Raw genomic sequence first — 20,485 nt, 5'->3', positions numbered from 1 at the left:
CACCTACAGTGAGAGTGATTAAATGATAGAGAAACAAACGCGCGCAAAGTATTATATGAAGCAATTCAAATTTCGAATATTATTTCTCGCGTACTTTGTTACATTATTATTCGCTGACAATTAATCTAATCGGTGTATTATATAATTTGATAATTTTTGTGTCACGAGATAATGATAAATTTCCACAATAAATGACCGAGTGTCAAAAAATAGATGTGTCCATGCTTCAGCCACGCCCACGAGCAGGGGGATGAAGCAGCCATAACTAACCCAAAACATTTGAAACCGATAGATGGCATTGCCCTATTGTTTACTGTGCAATCATATTGGTATATGCTATATTATATGCAGTCTATATGCAGAGTATAAAAAGCAAACAATTTTAATAGCCCCGATAATCTAAAAAATAGGCTCAACAATAAATCACGGATGATTTGCGCGCAATTGTCATTAATCATATTTTATATATAAAATATGGTTAATAACAATTGCGCGCGAAAATATTCACGTAAACAAATATGCGATTGCAATGAATCTGAGAAAAGATTTAATAATTTGAAGTCTAGAAGAAGTCCCGAGTGACGGCGGAGTAATCTTAAAGTGAGTTTTTTTATTGTGAGAATCTTTGCACAGACGATTCTAACTTGAGAGAGAGCATATGAATTAATCATCTGATGTCTCCGCGACCGTTTTTTTTGCATCGCCCATTCAAGTCTTTCTAAATTGCTTTCTCATGTTCACCGTTAAAAAATATCTTCGCATATGTCTCATGTATCGGCTCACGGAAGCAAATCCACGTTTTACTCTTTTTCAAATGCCACATCAAACTACGATTCAATTTTGTCAGATTCTTGTGATAAAATTTTATTAATGTACTCTATATTTACATCTGCTTCATGTTTCTTAAAATTAAATTGAACATAAAAATGGGGAATAAATAAAAAAAAAAAAAGACACGATAAGAACGCAAAGTCGCAAAAATAGATTACGATTGAGATCATCTTTTAGTTTCTCGACGCACGAATCGCTTATACCGCGTTACTAATTGTCAGAGAAATCGATAAAGACTCTATTTTAAGAATACAATCATCTCCTGATACGGGCGATTAAATAAGCGTGATTAAATAAACATCACTATGGTGGGGCGCGTTATTTAATCGCGATTCAAGTGGCGTACAATTACAGTGCAATACTCGGAGTTAATCGGGGAATCGCTTCGCTGTGTGCCGTAATATTACGCGCAGTCGGGGCGAAATTTATGCTCCAACTTCTTCGTCGTCCAAAGATACCAAAAAAGGGATATTAAGCGCTCCAATAGGTTTCGAGGAATAAGAAGTTTCGATCAAAGTTTTCTAGCTGGCGTATTTCCTTTCTGCTGCAGACGTTTCAAATATTTTGGAAATGTATATGATAAACTAGTCTGCCAATTTTGCTTCGTTGTCTCTTTTTTTGTTTTATAAAGAAAGAACATATATCTAATATTCTATATCTATATATTTTATATATTATATATTAAAAAGATTAATAAAAATGATACTTTATTATATAAATATTTTTTAATAAGAAAAGAAGATATAAAAAAATTATAAACTAATAAAAAATATTCTTCTATCGGAAAGCAAACATACACAATCAGATAAATAACTATTAGACTTGCGTACAACATATTTTTTAGATAAGTTTGGATCAGTGGAATCAGCTTTAAGATCTGTTTTTCTTTTAACTAAAACATAAGAAAGTCGTAAATGCTCGAGAGACGATAGAGATTCCTAGATGATAGTGAGTGTGAAAAAGGCGGGAACCTTTCTTACAATCTATCTTGCCTCGACCGAGCAAATCGAATGGCAATTTATTTTTCCGAGAATGGATGGTTGACCCGATTAAAAATACAGATTATATTGCGGATTTTTTGGGGATAAATAACGCCAACAGGGCTATTGTTTTGTTCTTTTTATTGCCTGACTGGACTTTCTATTTTCTTTTTTTGTGTTATTTATCTATTTTAAGCAATTTATCACTTTTAAGTTACTTTCTTTTTTTTTTCGATTTTATCGCACGTAACAGTTTTTTATTCTACGGTTATAACGCGGCGTGAAATAACGTAATTTTTGTCTGATACGAGAATTACATTCATATATAAATCAATGGACGTAACATGAGAAAAGTAATAATTTTTTTATTTATTATTGGCAAACTAAAAACAATAGGATAAACGCGATATAAATGCAATATTTCAAGTATGGTTTATCGTTCCCTCGGGATGTACATTCAACGCAAGTTAAATACACGCGAATAGCATAACTTAGAAAATTATGAAGGCACGCTTGCACGCGGTTTATCCTCATTAAACCCGCCGACTAAACTTAATTTTAAGGCCACTGCTGCTAAAAGCTCGAATCTCATTTTTAACGCCGCTTTCAACGTTTATACGAGTATCATTTTTTTAGTGCATGGCACATAATCCTAACTGTTGCACCAAGCGTACATATGCCCGTTTTATTAATGCCCGCGAATAACGTAAATAAAAATATGTATCATAGTATATTAGATTTTTACCGAAATGCTAGCTCTTTCTTTATATAAATAACGTCTTCTCTTCAGTCGATTTAAAATCTACTTTGTAGAAATGTTGAAACATCATAAAATTCTTTATAAACGATCGAAAAGAAAATTATTTTAATGGATCGCGGTGTGTTTGAATAATTCTTGATTAATCAATCAAGGGTTGGGATAATAAATTATTACAAAAGTCACTCACCTTTAATACAGCTGTGTACATTGCGGTGCTAGTAGAGGGTGGTGTGGATTGGCGGTGGGGTGGTCAGGGGGGCTCCGATGCAGGGCGTACCCCTAGTTGCCCCCCTCGGGACCCCCGCCAGCCCCTTGCTGCTGATGCACAGCCGCCGCCGCTGCCGCTGCCTTCTGCGCTTGCGCTTGCTTCTCCTGTTCGTTTAGCTCCTTGATCGCCTGAATCTCCTTCTTCAACTTCATTCGCCGATTCTGAAACCAGATCTTGATTTGCCGTTCCGTCAGGCAGAGCGCGTGTGCCATCTCGATCCGCCTCCGCCTGGTCAGATAATGGTTCGTATGGAATTCCTTTTCGAGCTCCAGAGTTTGGTAGCGCGTGTAGGTCTGTCGGCCGCGCCTGCGCATTCCGTTCGCCCCTGCAAACAACGAGACGAAAAAGTTGTGGCGGGCTCTCTTTGTTCTTTTCTCTAATATTATATCTATCATTCGAGTATCCCTAAAAATATATTAAAAAAAAGAGCGGCCGAAAATAACTTTCAACAATATGTCAATCGAACTCTGTCAATACAGATATGTGTATCGAATCACGATACTTGACAGAGTATGTAATGCTGAAAGAAATTTTAATTTCGCTGATAATGCGCGAACTATATTTCCGCGAGATAAGGCCAGTAAAGTTGAAAGTTAAAATTGGAAAAAAGTTGATTTCATGAAGGCGATAAATTTTCGTTTGCAAATAATGTCGAGGATAAGTAGGTATATCGGCGAGTATTACTTTATGTGCGATGACTATTGAGTATGTAGATTTCGTCGGCTCGTCATTCCATCCCTGCTGCTTATCTTGTTGTAAAAGGAGTTGTTATCTTTATGAGCTGTCGCTTAAGATACTTATTAAAAGAGTATTCTAATGAATTTCTGATATCCCGCGGCGCTGCGAGTATCAGGCGCGGCGATATATAAACGAGGCCCATGCCGATAAAGGAAATGTGTAAACGGCTTAAAATAAAGCGCGGCATGAGTCGTTCTCCCGAACAAACGGGAGAAAGTAAGAGAGTATACGATGGCGGGAATAGGTACTGTTGAGCAGTCACTTGGGTACAGTAGCGGAGTAAGCCCCGACAGTGGGGGCGCAAGCTCACCTTATCGGCCATTACTGCTTCGTAAAAACCCTCCCGTTTCACCTCTGCCACCGGCAACCAACCTAAACCGACCTCTCTCCTCGGCCGTAAGCAGAGTCCTCCTTTTACTCTGTTTTCGCTCGCATACGGTGCGTGCCCGAGTACATAAATATCTATAATATTTCGATTTCCGCTCTCTATCGGCTTATCCTTCCGTGTTCGAGACTAGAATCCATCTTCTCGATGACCAAGAATATTGGAAATATTATTTCAGATTCTTATAATTTTTTTTTTTTTTTTTTTATCAAACTGTCAATGATAAAATAATGCGTTTATCGAAAGGCTCGAGTATACAAATTAATCAATGTCTCTATTTAATATGGCGAAAACTTGAAAGTTTATAAGTAAAGAGAGGAATCTCTTGTATAATATAATTGTTCAATGCGCAAGAATGTAATATGTTTCAACATCCCGATATGAATCTAGTCATCCAATAAACGCTTCAAATTTATAATCGCATCTGTACCGATCTGTTATCAACAAAGTGCATAAAAATCACACGGTGCGTGATTCACGCATACGCTGCCGCAATTCCAGACGACCATTGTATCCGTATCATGCCGGTACACCGAAACAAGGTTTATATCGGAGCGTGATGTTTATTATCGCGACGTAATCAAGTGGCCTGCCGTCCGAACCGCTATCCCTCCGGGCGCCTCATCCCACTTTCTTCGCCACCCTGTGACACCCCCGCGATCCTCATACCGGGTGGTCATGTCGCCCTCTGGCTCGCACCGAGCACAGAGGGGGAGGGGCCGTGGAATTACAACGCGGCGTATTTTTAACGGTTATTTGTCACACGGATCGCGCGCGTCGAGTCTGGTTCCCTGCCATCTCACCCTTCCTACATCCTTCCTCCATCATCCTGCCAGTTCATGTTCAGCACTTTTTCCACATCAAACGAATGAATCTCGTCTCTCTCTCTCTCTCTCACTATTAAGAAGCAGGATCTGATGGGTTCATGTACAAAAAGTAGAAAATATGGCATGCTTTATTATTTGCCGGATCTATTATATTTGTCTCTCACAATCATGAAATTTATTTCATAGAATTTATGATGAAAAGTATTTTGATTAAAAGTATGGATATAAAATGATTAAAGATATAAAGATATAAAGAGAGATAAAGTATTGAAATGTTTTAATTTCGATATTTTTTACTGTTGATGATAAATGATAAAATGTTTTATTTTTATGATATTTCTTATATATCACCATTATTTAAGAATATTTTTAATAGTTAGAAATAATTTAAGAATTATTTTTAATATTTTGAATAGTTTTTCAAAAATATGTATAAAATAATTTAGAAACTATATTCTTATAAAAATAATTTGAAAATTATCTCTTTTTCCGTCTTTCTTTCTTAATTATTCTCACTCTCAGATTTGTGCATGTTTCAAATTCATGAACTACTGAACTACTCTCGCCCCGCATGACGTCTTATCCATGAGATATCGCGAACCAGGCGAAATTAGGGGATGAAATATCAAGATTACCGCGCTCCCCGTAAAGTAAAAAGAGGAGCGCATGGTTGCTTAACCGAAGGGGTGGATAAATTTTATGCTAAGACCCTTTAAAATGCTTTCATTTGGAGGAACAAAGAAGAAGATCGGTAAGGCATGCCAAGAGGAGTTGGTTGGCTGAACAGCAAAGCGGGAAAACCGTAGAGCATGTTTAGAAGAGCGAAAAATATTTCGGTCGTTATTCACGCCTTTCTTGAAAAATGTTTGCCCGTATATCCTGGAAAATTTCAACTCCGCCCAAACCTTCGTCCGACGAATTGTTCTTTCAAAAGTCTGAGTTATAACAAAAATAAAGTTCCAAAGTATTACGTGTAATACAAAATATGTAAGATAAACTTATCTTATTTTACAAGCTCAAGTAAATTTTGTATTAAAAGATGCTGAATTCGTAAATATTTATCAGTCTATAAATTACATTGTGAATTGTTGTCCAATTAACGTACTGTTATTACGCACATTGAAAAAGAAAAGCAATCCTGAAAAACAATATATCGGAAAGTCGGGAGCTCATAGTAGAAGAAAATTTCACGAAGCAATCAAATGCTTTTTTTTCGGCTCGTTGAGAATAGCTTGAAATGCGAAGGGGAAAACGTCGCTTGAGAGAGATTTGCCGAGTTTCGACGTATTCGACGTATTCGGCCATAAACTGAGGTAGGGAGCCCAACTTAACTGGTTGCCAACTCTAACAAGAACAGCCAATACGTTGATTGCTGTTGGGGATTTGCCGGTATAACTTTGCAAAACACGATGCCAACCAAAGCTTGGCTTCGGCAACCCTCACTCCTTTCTCGTTTCCCTTTGCTACGTGCGTGTATATGTACGAAGTCGAATCATACGCGAGGGCCAATCAAATCAAAGTAAGTGAATTGGGTTCATGAAGGACTTCTCAGACTTCCTCCTGAGATATTTCCTATAGGCCCCCTCGAGTTTCCGCAACGTTGGACACTTTTTGTACGTAAGACTGGCGATACGTCAACCAGAGCGGGTCCTCGTAAATTTCTTCCTTCTAAATTAAATAATGCTTAGTATTGCTGTGACCTATACGTTGTATAATTTATTACGTGTAACTGGATTACATCAATAAAATAATCGGAAATAGAAAAATGTAATAAAGCAAAATGAAATAATATTAATTAATTAAATATAATTATATATTCCATATTTTTGTATTATTATGTGCGCGCAACTACATTTTTAAATTCAAAAATTCAAAAATTTTAATTGTATTAATTAATGCGTTTTTATTTTTTACGCAAAGTTTTCTTTACGCACTTACTCTGTTATAATATATAATATGTTTTATTTCTTTTTTACAATTTTATATAAAAAGATCAAATTTTTTAATTAATATTTTTTCTATGGAAAAAATGATTTCATAAATATGGCGAAAATTAAGATTTCATAAATAATGATTAACAAAAATTAAGCAAATAAATGATTATTTGACAATATTTCGTGCCCCTTTTAATCGCGTATCCTGCAACAATATTCCGTCTCGTTTGAAGAGTGCTATAGTCCGTACATGTATCACCAGTTTCGGCCTTCCGGTGCCATCCGGAACGCGCTCACGCTCTCGAAGAACCCTGTTTGCACGCGGCACAGGAGTACCGAGGACACTTGGTATGAGGAACGCGTAGCTACGCAGCAAGATCGTAGCTCAACGTGGGATATACCCTCCTCCAGCCTTGCCAAGGTAGGTAATCCTCTCGGGGGCGTGAGTTACTGCCTAGCGTCCCTCGCGCTCTACTCTCTTCTCTCTCCCGTCTTCTTCCATACCATCTAGACCCCCTCCCCCCCTCTCTCTCTCTCTCTCTCTCTCACCCCCGCCCTTCTTCCCTTCCTCTTTCACGCTCTACCAGGATCTTCGTCTCGTTTTCTGCCGGGTCGTCTCCTCCTACCTTCCTCGCTCTTTCTCTCTTCTTCTCACTCTCTTTCCTCTTTCTAAGGGCTACCGAGAAAGCACCGGGAGAAAGTTGGAAGACGAAGGGAGAAGGTTGGCGGACGAAGGGAGAAGGTAAGATGTTGCTACGTGGCACAGCTGGAGCGCATTAGTCAACCGTAATTAATAAGTTATATACAACGGAGACTAACGAAGAGTGCGCGGCGCGTTACACCGACGGCGTCGTCTCTCTTTTAGGGGAGAGAGGCAACGCGACCTCTCGGGGTGTGACGACGGAAACCTCAACGATCATAAATACATGCTAAAAACCCGCCGTGGCATAAATAAACTAAGGGCTGACGCACGCAAATGAGGAGCAGCGAAGATGTATTTCTCTTCTGTACCAGTTACTAGCGAGACTTGGCAGTCAGACGGAACGCTTATGGAATTTAGCCGCGTCTCATAAATACGTCTAATAAATCTGACGTTTTCTAAGACTATATATAAGACAACAAGAGCAGTCCGAATTAGAATGTCGAAGATCGGACAAGTTGAATTGAATTTGTTTAAGAGATAAAACATGTGATTTATATAAAAAGATCGAATTTTTTTTATTAATATTTTTTCTATGGAAAAAAATGATTATGCGAGATTTAAAAATCATCAAATATATTTCATTTAGATAAAAAAAAAAAAAATAGCATATTAGACTCATTTTAGGAATATATATAAAAGCTATTACTTTAAAAAATATTTCTAAGATCGAGAGAAGATTTATTGCCAGTAATCGAATCGCACGTTCCGTGAAATGGAATAATCCTTTCCTGCTTGATTCCGGAATGCAAGGATCGATTTAGTGAACCCGTCGTTTATATGTGATGGCAAATCCGGTAAAGCGCGGTAGAATACGTTAGGAGAAATTTCGCGACGCGGACGAGGATGTCGCCAGCGAGCGGAGATATGCCACAAGGAGACCCTCATGAAGCTTTCGTTTGTTCGAGAATAAGATATCGGCTTTACGTGCAAGCACTTTTGAATAAGAGCGTAAGCCACGCCGCGAGCAAGGTGCCGACTTTGCTCCCACGCGGGTGAAGCATCCCGCTGAGCGAGAATAACAAAAGAGATGATCGAGATTTTCTAAATTCCTTAACGTACGAAATCCGTCCAAAACTCATCTATATCATGCGTGTTTTCGCCGATAAAAAATACGCAGGAGATGTGAAATTTATACTTGGTACGTTCCGACCTCTATGAAATCAAAAACATTCGAATCAGTCATTCATAGCGCGTATGTAATGACGATCAAATTGTGCGTTTGCAATCTATGAACGTATCCTTGAAAATCGTGGCCGTATTTTTAAATTGTTCGATAGTATTTGCCGATCATAATCGGTACGCTGGACAATTGCGCGATTCATCTCTGTTGAAATGGAAGAAGGTCGATCAAAAGTGCGATAATATACTTGTCATTCGTATACTCATCGATCAAGATGAAACTGTCGTCCTGTGCGTTTTAATGAAGAACGTGACTCGATAGACGGAGTATCATCAACACAGAGTTATGTGATTCGTTATAATTCATCCATCGCCGCATCTGATGACATGGAGGTAGAGACGCCGATTGGCTGACAATCCGTCGAAGTATGCAATTAATCGAGAGCAAAAAAGTAGAGAACCGGCAGAGATGCCGAAGATAATTTCGCGGATACTATCACGTAAGAAATTTAATTAACGCACACACGCGAGCCCATAAACGCCGCGCTTTTCTTTCTCTTTTTCATCTCTTGCTTCCTGACGAAAACGAGACGAAGAATGGAGGCGAATCGAAAACGAGAGAGAAAGGGCGAGAGAGAGAGAGAGAGAGAGAGAGAGGGAGGGAAGATATTGGAGAGAGGTGGCTTCTTCACAACGAGCCAGCTGCTACTCGCGGTAATCGTAATAATTATGCAAAGACCGAACGCAACGGTGCATCTCGAGCGAAAGGGAAGAAGGAGGACGTTCCATGGGACGGAGCACAAAAGGAGCAGGCCGACGTAAGATGGTGGTGGAGATGGCATGCAAAGGAGGCTCGGCATAGGTAAGCGAACCGAGAGAGCCGGTTGTAAGGCGACACCTCATGGCTCCGTACATCTTTTTCTGTCCTCCTCCTCCTCCTCCTCCCTCTCGTTTTCTCTCCAACCGAGTAGAAACGGCGAACTTTCCCTTTCTCGCTGTGCTCTTCGTTATCGAGAGAATTTTCACATTCTTCCTGAATCGTCATTGTTGTCTCCTCGTGCGAAGGAAATAAAATAATATAACTCTGATATTTCTTCTCCATTATTTTATCTTTGTTTTGGAATGAATCAATCCATCCATCTATAACAAAATGGAGTTACTTTAGAAACTAGAAATTTACACTTTTTTCTGTTTTATATATATAATATTCTTCCTACATTAAGATAAATATTTGACGCAAAGTCCTTCTTCTAAGCAAAAAGAATCGTGGAAGGAAGCGAGAATCTCTAAAAAAAAGATATCTCGAAGAGCGGATGGTAGAGGGTCCGATACAGGTGAGTAGCGTTGCGACACTCTCTAATGAAACGGATCGTCTGTCTTACTTACATCGCCATGCATCTATAAACTCACACGCCCGGTACACGCACACGAAGCCAACACGTGTGCGTATCTTGCCGTTGTAAGAAGAACACGGGAGGGAGGGAGGGAGAGGAAAGGGGTGGGAAGGGAGGGAACATGGTTACCAGCGGGCAACCGACCCACCGAACCATCCATATATCTGCGTCCTAAAAGGAATTCAAGAATATATTTTACATATGCTTTATTGCCGCCTTATTTCCAACTCTACGGGCACGGAGAGATCAGAGTGCGTGAGGGTGCGTGAGGATGCGTTCTCTCCACAAAGAGAGAAGCGCGAATCGAAGCGCAAAACTTCGCGAATTCTGCCACGCAATTTTATTGCATACATATCTCTACATTCGAATTAAATTATAATTAAGATAATTAATATAATAATAATTAATAATTCGTAAACGTGAAATAGCGACACACAATTCGCTTGTGGAGATATTTTGCTCGAGAAATATCTATTGCGAAGAATGCGTCTCGAACTTTAGAAATGTAGCTTTACTGGGGGAAGGCTCGAGATATTCTCTCGATGTTCTAATTATAGATCCTCGGAAGAGAACGGCAGGGAACGATGTATAAATCTCCCACACGCGTATGGCTACCCTCGTATGGCTACGTGTCCCACAAAGTAATGACTTAACTTATATACGGCATTAATCGGACTAGAGATGATTTGATAATTTGCAGGGCTACGGACTTGCCAGCATCTTTTACGTTCTTTTGCGGCACGCGGTGGCTCATCTTAGAACGGAGCAAGACATAGGAAGGCAGGTCTTTGGTACTTGTGATTCGACGAAGCCCCGGGGGGGGTCCTCGTCCAGTACATACAAGAGCGGTCTGAGGGGGAAGGGGGGGGAAAGGGGGTGGGGAGAGCCGGTTTCGAGACGAATAAGACGCCATCGCGCGTATAAAACCGGGCAAGAAACTATGATTACGGACCTGGTTGAACTGCACTTTGAATTTGGATTTTCGGAAACGATACGTTAGATAGCATCGCAATGCGCAATTACTAATAATTGCTACGGGCGGAGTTTGAAATTTCGTTGCGAGTAAATTATACTTGGCGCGATCGAAAAAATTTAAAACGCGGCGCGCGCGATAATGACGGAGCCAAGATGTTGCTCCCGTTTAAAGGACGGTGGAAAAACAAGTAACTTTTTGCCGTCGCATATTTTCTTGCGCGAATTCAGGACGACTTCGGGAATATGCGAGACACGATACGATTACACGATAATTCGAATTTTTTAACAGAAAGAGAGAGAGAGAGAGAGAGAGAGAGAGAGAGAGAAAGAAAATGTTATCGTACGCGATACTTGTTTCTTCTATCACGACTGTACATACTTAAGTCTTGAAATATTCAGTATAAAATGTAGAGAGTCATGGCGGAGAAAAAAAAATTGCTCCATTATTCAACGTATTCCAGTCGTGACTTTTCATCTGTGAGTGCGCGTGGACGGCGGTAGGGAGGAGAGGAGGTTACCAGAGGGAAGTGCGGAAGAGGCGCGATTGTTCCGTAGCGCGAAAATAATAATGAACTCGCGTAAATCAAGAAAGTTGGGCCGAACTAGTTCGCGGAATACTCCATATCCGCGATACGCTTGAGCGTGCTGCCAAAAATGTTCCCGCGACACGGCAAGCTTTTTGGCATATTAAAAAGTTCGACATGTTCCGACTCCGCCGACTTTTCCGGATGATGTGGCGTGAAAAAAAAATATCGAGCACGGACTTGATTATTGAACACGATATTATAATGAGCGCGCTTCGTGGTTCCGTCGAAATATTTAGAATTCCGACCGAATCCGCTGATCCGGACGCTCTTACTTATCTAGATTTCCGCGATTCCGCGATTCTGCGCAAAAGGGCGAAAAAACGGAAAGGGTTGGCGAATGGTTAGCTGTTGCAGGTTGGCCGGTCTCTTGCGGTTAAGATGAACGAGGCGGCATACTACGAGATCTTATCCAGCAGCGCACCAGCGGCCACTGAATCATCCGCTTTGAATAGGATCTCGCTTCACTCCCTATATTATATCTATAGATACTAAACTCACCTACGTCCGTGTCCGCGAGACAATATACCCTCTTTTTGGGAGATAGGGGGGTTTGCAGGGAGAGAAGAAGGGAAGAAGCAAGAGAGAAAGAGAGAGAAATAGAGAGGAGAGAATAGATCAATCAAACAGACATAAAGACATAAATTAAATCGAGAAATAAATTTGAATAATTCTTTTTAAAATTCCTGTAAAATTTTTTATAGAATAAAAATTGTATCGAGATTAATGCGTCATAAAATTGGGGATTTAAAAAGAAAATAAATTGCGCATATATATATATATATATATATATATATATATATATATATATATGCACATAAATAATAGTAAATTCTTGTGCAGCGCTGCTGCAATGTGTTACCACATTCCACTATCTTGAATTTGGCGAAAAATCTTTTCCGCATAGTCCTATAACTTATAAATAGGCAATAACGTTACTAGAATCTTAATTAGCGTAAATCATACCGACTATATTGCACTGGCGGCCTTTGAATCCTTGGCGAGCTCTCGCGGCTCTTGAAAAGCGATTGCGCGATGAAATTGGCTGCGCAAAGAATTTAACGTGAATACAAATTATGAAAAAGATAAAGTATGTAACATGAGAAATGATATTGCATTATATGACGAAGAATATCTTTAATTCATTATAATGATGCATTAGCCAATAACCTTTTCGCAATTTTGATTCGAGATATATGTATATGTATATAGCGTCGCTACGCGTAATAAATTAGACATATTTATTATATTGTACAACAATAAAGATATATACATGATAAGCAGTCCGTGCAAAGAATGCATAATATTAATTATGTAGCTTTTATCGCGTCATGCGCATACACGAGCCGTTTAGTTACGTTCAATGACTTAACGCGGTGCATTATTCCTAAGATGGTTAATTTATTGATAAATTCATTATCTCTATAAAATATAACACGTAAGATATCGAAGCAATCTATATATCTTAGAGTGTCTCTCTCGACTGTAGCCAGTGGTCTGGGGGGGAGGGGAGGGGGAATAACCCGGACCGTGCTCGAAAAAGAGAGAGTTCGTGCCGTAATTGTAAACATTGGATTAATGCAAATGCGCGCTTAAAAGCTTAATTGCTTTGATAAAGCATGGCGGTGCATTAAATTCAAATGCATGTAAATTAATTCAAATTTATGAGAAATAGGTGGACGCGGAGCACTTACTGGAAAAGAGGGAAAATAAAAATTAGTCCCCGCGGGGCCAGCCCTTGCTGGATGAGACTCTTTTTTCGTCCTACCCCCTTTCCCCCCTTTCCCTCCTCCCCCCTCCCCTTCCCCACACGCCTTCCCTCCGCCGCGTCCCTCTGTTTTGCCAACACGCCATGTTGCCAACCAGATTGGCCCGCGGTGCGAGCGTCGCCGATAAATTTCGTCTCCGGTTTTCGTCCGATAAACGTCGAATTTTAACACATTGATCGGCCGCGTCGGTAATTAACAAACGCAAAACTTCTTTCACCCCGGCCGCTTGGGTTAATTGGAGTCAAAAACTAATACATGTTCCGCGATAAGCGCGATTAATTAGGGATTGCTTAATTATGTTGGAGACTGTACAATTTCTTCTTGAATGCCCAGTGAGAGGGAAATATGCTGCTCATAATATTTTTTTATAAACGCAACCGTATACCTTTCTCTGTGAAAAAGATTAAAAAAATCGCCACTTTAGATTACGAATGTCATAAATGCATCTTATAATCACACTTGATTGCGTATAATATATTTTAAAGATGTATTATGTAATCTATTGAAGGCGCAAAAAAAAAATGGGAATATCTATAAAGTTTTTGAAAGTGCAATTATACAATAGGATAATTCTTGTCATCGGCATCACATCTTTGATTAAATGATAAACGGGCACAACTACGATAATAGCGCACCCATCATACTCGTTTCAGTTTTGATTACGTATATACGTTTTATTGTGGCAAAAAATTCAAGCCGTCCCATCGAAAATCGACCAATCACCGACATCGCAGCCATCCACTTTATCGTTGTTACTCGCGCTCGTGCAGACTGGATTTATTCTCGCGAGAGATTACACGCAAATTACACCAGAATATTATCCCTGTCCATACAACCGATTGATTGACGACAAGCACTAGAACGTGTTAAAACGATGTTTAAATTGGCATCGTGTAATTTCTCAACTTTGAAAACCATATATTAAATATTCGAGAGTAGAATATATGATATTATTATTTGAATTAGCATATATTAAAAGTAACGCATTTTCAGAATTATAGATTTTTTGCAAATTTCGAAAATACAGAATGGACCTAAACGTTCCGGCCGGAATTTAAGATTTTATATTTTATTCTCTTCAACTTTTGTTTCGGTACTTTTGTTAAAATTAAATTGTAAATCCATAGTTTCTCTGATATTTATAAAAATGTATAAAATAATCGTGATTTCAAAGATTTTTGGGCGCTGACTTTTTAAAGAAGCATTTTTCGAACCATGTTTAGAAGAAACATTTTGTTTAGAATTAAATTTCCTATAAAATCTCAAAGTGTGGCCAGAATGTTTGAGTGCATCCTGTATATAATTCTCTTTTCTTTTATTTTTTAAAAGACTTGGTAATATGAAGAAGATGATTAATACAAAAAATATGTGTGTGCAAATTTTGACAATATTTTTACGCTGTTGTAAAGCGTGCGTCATTGTTAAACGTAAAAAATGCAAATCACCAGGTAGTACACAGAATGCCCTCAAGACATGAAAATCGTCGACAGTCAGTTTTATTAATGTTAGAGGTAGCTCGTGTGTGATTCAATCGATATATAATCAAGCGTTAATAAAATTACTACAGCAAGCTGCTGTAATCATGAGCCCTACGATAAGCCGCTTGTATCACGTTATTTGCTGTGAGCATCGGCAGTTACGTTAATATCATAATGTGTACGAAATTCCGCAGTTTGAATCCAAAATGGAATTAAGGATAATAAAAAATAATAATCAAAATAAGAAATTGAGAGATTAAGATTCTCTTATTTTTAAGATGCAATCGCTTTTATATATCCAAGGAGCAGTTCATGTAGAAGTTTAAAAGAACTTCAAAAAGAAAGAAAATATATATATATATATATATATATATATATATATATTTATCTTGTTCAAGGAATGAGTTACCAACGTATAGAGATCAACCGTATAGGTGATCATTAGGTCGATCCACGCCCAGTATATTGAGTCGTTTTAAGAACAAGGCCTCTTTGGCCTTTTCTCATCGATACCCGCATTTTCTAACGCATTCGGTACTATCATTATTATCACGCACTCATCTTCTATATATATATGCGTTTGCAGAACAAGACCGTTTATTCCCCTTTTACTCGTTTTTCACCCAAAGCAATATGATACTTCGCCCTATTATTTCATCTTGCAGCTATCTTTATCTTTGCGGCTATCATCGCTACTCGCTAATTTGCGGAAAACGGTAATTACATCTTCATTTTCGACGCGAAAGAAAGAGAAGAAAATAAATAACGTCCAAATAAAACGCAAGTATATATTACTTGCTTTTATTGTTTTAAAAGCAATCTGCTCTCTTTCTCTCTCTCTCTCTCTCTCTCTCTCTCTCTTTCTCGTTACCAGCACCCAGTTTTACGTAAGCGCTATCGTCAAAATCTCCGTGAAGACGCGAGCAAACAGCTCCCTCCCGCGATAATTATTCCCGTTCCGACCGGTCGAGCGCGACTGGCACACCATTCCTTTGTATCCTCCCCCCTCCCCCCCCGTCCCTCCCCTCACCTCTTTCGCTCCTCACCTTCGTCGTCGTCTCTTTCCGCAATTTCATTCTCCTGGTTTCATGAAGACATGGCTACGCGAGTTGCCTAACTAAAAGTACTTCTCGCAAATTGCCGGTTATTACATCGGACGTTACATCGATGTAGCTGTTACGTTTATCGACGCGATTGTCTTTGTGCCACCTCATCTTTTACAATTCTCTCTCGTTGAGATTCTTATCTCTTTCGTAGCATTAACTCGTTTTCGTTTAATGGAAAAATTTATCGCTAGTAATTGGATAAATCGTAACAATAAAAGTTAAATTAGTAATTGTAACAATAAGTTGAACTAAGAATTGTTCATATGAATTAAATTCATTAAAAGATATAAAGAAAGATGCATAAGAAGAAAGCGATTAATTTATCATTCAATTCCTTCTGATAAATTAATGGAAAAAATTATATTTTATTGCGGTGCTGTTATATATAACGTTGCGAGGAAATGAAAGCTCTGATCGCATTTTCCGTATATTATTGTCTTATTCTCTTTCAACTCCCCATTGCAAAAAAATACGTTCGTGTTGCCAGTTGATACTCCCACGGACATGTTCCAATTGAAACGAGAGACGAGGAGTCTACCTGACATAGAGGACGGCGAGAAAGGTAGAGCACATAGAGGAGAAAAAAAAGAGATAGAGGACCAAATACAACACACACAGAGAAAAGGATATCTAAACGAGGAGTGAGAAAGAGGGATGAAGGTAGATGAGGAAGGTAGCCATAGAGATGATGGAGGGAGAAGGTAAGAGAGGCATCGCGCAGAGCGAAAAGGTGAAGCGCATGTACGAAGAAGAAATGAGAGGACAGGTGAGGAGGGAGAAGAGAAAGGGGAGGAAAGAGGGAAAGGGGGGGGAAGAGGGATATCAAGAGCGGACCTCCCAAGTTGCGGTGAAATGGCGGATCATCATCGTCGCGTCATCCGTGAGCCGAATACTCTCGGTTACCTCGGTTATTAAACTGCCCGATACATTGGGTATTCCACTCGTCGCCGTGTTAAAAAATTACTGAGCCAAGTACCTGAAATTCCCACTTATGGCACGAACTGGTTTTACGCCGCTGTGCATTCTTTTTGATGGCCGAGGGCACAAACTTCCGTAAAACTTTATAAAGAATTAAATTTTGAATATTATATTATCTTAAGAAAAAATAATGAATAATTTAAAAAAAAAAATTAAAATTATTAAGAAATAGATAACAAAATTAAAAGAATTATTAAAGAACGCTATGTTCGAATTTTAATTGTCCAAGAATGACTTGTACAAGAAAAACAACTTGTTTTCACACATATTTATTATAAAACTCACATAATTATAATTTGTTCAAAGAAGATTTATTTTCTTCGGTAAAAATCTAGAACTTTCATTGACGATCTTTGGTATGTATTCCGAATGTGTCTCTTAATGAAGTCGTTAGTAATACAGGTCATTTCTTACATTTCATCGTTATTAAGTCACAGACGACTAATGCCACCATGGCTACAAGCGGTGGACGAATGATATTGAACCAACAGATATTAATTTCGGGGATGTACGAAATATTTCCAGACCGGGGGATTCTGATCCCTAGGCGTGTAAGGGGAAGATAAGGCGCGGTGTGCCGTAATCAATGGCTGCCGAGCAAAGTTATAACACAAGATGACAAGTAAGCTTTCCGGAACTCGCGTCTGCGTAATGTTTCTCATACAATCAAGCACCCTTACTTGCACCGCTCGTAGACTATCGATATGTACCATTATAATACTGATGAAAATAGCAGCGTCTAAGAAACGTGTGACCCTTTATTTAAAACTTGAATAAATAATGGTATTTGTCATCTTTCTCTTTTTTTTTTATACGAGAAGCAATTTTATGTATATGTGCTAAAAATGTAATTTTTTCGTGATATTTTTTAACACAAAGTCATCGATATAAAATTATTAACATTATTAACAAAATCGACGATATCAATATGGCATAATACAAAAGAATTAAATTCGTATTGTTAGGTAGTATAAATCAATCAAAAAATATAAAAGTATAGGAAAAATACTATGCGCGATGATATACATCTATATACAATGCAGATGTACATATCTCACGTTTAATGCTTTACCAGTAAATTGGTAATTGTAACCTGATGAAAAACTGATCGAGGAAATTGCGGATACGGACGGTCGCTATTGGCACGTGGAACTGACGTAATATGATACGCTGCACCACGTGCGTCACTAAGGATGCGACCATCGCACAACTCCCTATAGGCTACGTTTTCGGAATGTCGGTGTCTACATCTGCCACGTATACCGAACAGCTCAAAAGAAACAAGTACGATGGTAGTCATCTTTTCTTCATACAAAATCGCATTATTCACATTTAAAAGACTTTCAGCAGTCCAAGTTTCTCATTTTAATATCTCTTTTGATTTATATTTATTAATATCTCTTTATTAATATCTCCTTCTAAAAAGTTCGTGCGAAAAGAGGTTTTTTTAAGCTTCTTCTGTAATTCGATATATCGCATCTGTGACGTTTGATTAGGCCCGTTTCTTCTCGCAACTGAAATATGGATTCCATGAGTGCAATCACTATGAACAAAATTCGAAAATCCCTACGGATGTTCCGGCAGAATGGCGTCAGCGCGTACGCCATATGCTGCCCATTTTGATGAAATTCGTCCGCTATGGTGACCAGACGGCGAATAAATCTTGCGGTACCCTCTCAAAGGGGCGGTCTGATCGGAAAAAGATCGAAACTCCGAAGGCAAGGAAATTATGGCCGCTAGTCCACAAATTTTGTAAAAGACACAATTTTTTTTATTAATGATTTATTAAATAATAATTTAATTGTTTGTTAAAAATGAAGAGAAAATTCATAATAGAAGCTAATAAAAAATCCCATATAAACACATATAATGATGATGTAAGCTACAAAACTAGAATGTATCTTCAACAATTGTGTGTTAATTTTAAAATGTTACGCAAGTGAGATTATTTATTATATAGATTTTTTTGCATATTTCGACACGCATAGCTGTCATATAAACAACATTTTCTTCTGGCTTCTTATAAATAAGCAATAAGTACTTTCCTTTTTCGTTCTCATCTTTTATTCTTAAACGTTATTCCTGTCGTGACCGAGCATTCTATTCCCAAGCGCTATTCCGGACTTGGATTGCCTCTACCCTCGCGGCATATCTAGATACATTTGCCAGTCAATATTAATGTCTTTATTAACGACGGGATCTACTTCTCTTTTTCTCTCGACCCCGCATTGCTAATCGCGACGAAATACAAGGACTAAATGCAAAATAGATGATATTATTATACATAATGCATATCCGATAATACTAGATAACGTTATCTAAAGAAATAATCGAGTATCGCGTAAAAATGCGTTCTGCGTTTTCTGATAGGATCGCTTAATTAAATAATCCTGTAATGCATGTCGTTTACGGCACAAGTCATATCACTGCTATTTTAATATAAAAGTTTTCATCCCCCCCTTGTTATTATTTTGTGTGTGCAAATTAAAATTATTACAGTGTAATTAATATTCAATACAGATTCTTCCATTTTGTCATTCTTCTATCCGGTTTTATTTTTGTTTCTCGTTTTCCTATGAAATGAATTACGTTTAAATTGTGTTTTCATTGTTGTGAAAAAAAAAGCAGTGCAGTACAAGAATACAGCGTATACATAAATACGCGGATGCGCCACGTATGATCATATTGCGCCCATTAACATGGCGAAAAGTTGCTCCCTCCACCTGGAAAAGCAAGGGAGCAGCAACCACGAAGCCTTTAAGCCGCGGTGCAGGAAGTTTCCCCACTGATCCTCGGTGCTAGGCGAGTTTAAGCCCCGGGATTCTGGAGTTACTGCCATCATGGCATACCATGCACCACTGCCTATAGGGTATAAGTATAGCCTCTGGCGTGCCAGCGCCGAGTGTACTTGTGTAGCCAGGCACCTAGCGTTTCATTGCGCTTCTTTTTCTCTCCCGTTGCCACCGCTTTCGCTCCCGTCTCATCCCTCGTGTTGCCAACCCCTTCTACTAACTCCCCTCGCCACCCCCTTTCCCGTTCCGATGCCTTTCCCCTCCCCCTCCTCCCCCCGGCCCCTTGGTCTCCCCTATATGATTCTCCTTCTTCCTCCGTCTCTTTGTCTCACTCCAACTTGGAGACTACCTCCCTTACAGAGTGCGCTTCCGTTGCTGAGTCGTGCAACCACGATCTAGCGCATCCCTATCGCGACAACGATCGTTCTCCGGACCACGGTGGCTGATATTTATGGCCTTTGCGGCGCGATGTTGAAGTAGTTAAATTGCTGATATTAAATGAGAGAAATCCGCAGGAGAAACCGCTCGCTCGGGATAACTGCCTCACCCGCAAGGATTTGCGGGATTTCGGATTCCGATAGATATTCTATGCGTCATTCCGTCATTGGATTATGTTAATGCTAAGTCGATTTCGTATTTTATGTCTGTGTTTAGAGTTATGAAAGTTATACCTTTTGATTACGAATCTAAAATGTCACCGGTCGAAATTCGAAAAAAATGAAATTTAATAAGTATTTTTTAAGATTATTTATGTCATTTTATTTTTCTCCATCATATCTTATCAATTTAATGAATGCATTCCATAAATAATATTGAGAAAGTATCTCGATAATTCTTTAAAGAATATTTTTCTGTTACATATTA

General features: G+C 38.8%; 1 protein-coding gene and 1 long non-coding RNA gene across 4 annotated transcripts in view; one reads left to right on the top strand and one right to left on the bottom strand.

Moving 5' to 3' along the window:
* Window positions 1-20,485, bottom strand: part of LOC126849001 (homeotic protein ultrabithorax-like) — a 112,243-nt gene that overhangs the window by 20,432 nt on the left and 71,326 nt on the right. For all 3 annotated transcript variants that reach the window (XM_050590453.1, XM_050590452.1, XM_050590451.1), the window contains one exon: window positions 2,759-3,164. In XM_050590453.1, coding sequence (XP_050446410.1) covers window positions 2,851-3,164 — 314 coding nt within the window. In that variant the 3' untranslated portion in view covers window positions 2,759-2,850. The remainder of the gene's footprint in view (window positions 1-2,758; window positions 3,165-20,485) is intronic.
* The window catches only part of LOC126849026 (uncharacterized), a 104,559-nt gene that overhangs the window by 30,272 nt on the left and 53,802 nt on the right, over window positions 1-20,485 (top strand). The window lies entirely within an intron of this gene.

Source organism: Cataglyphis hispanica, chromosome 4 (assembly GCF_021464435.1).
Source record: "Cataglyphis hispanica isolate Lineage 1 chromosome 4, ULB_Chis1_1.0, whole genome shotgun sequence".
In the NCBI taxonomy this organism is placed as follows: domain Eukaryota; kingdom Metazoa; phylum Arthropoda; class Insecta; order Hymenoptera; family Formicidae; genus Cataglyphis; species Cataglyphis hispanica.
The sequence above is the reverse complement of the archived record's forward strand: the minus strand, read 5'-3'. Positions and strand labels throughout refer to the sequence as shown.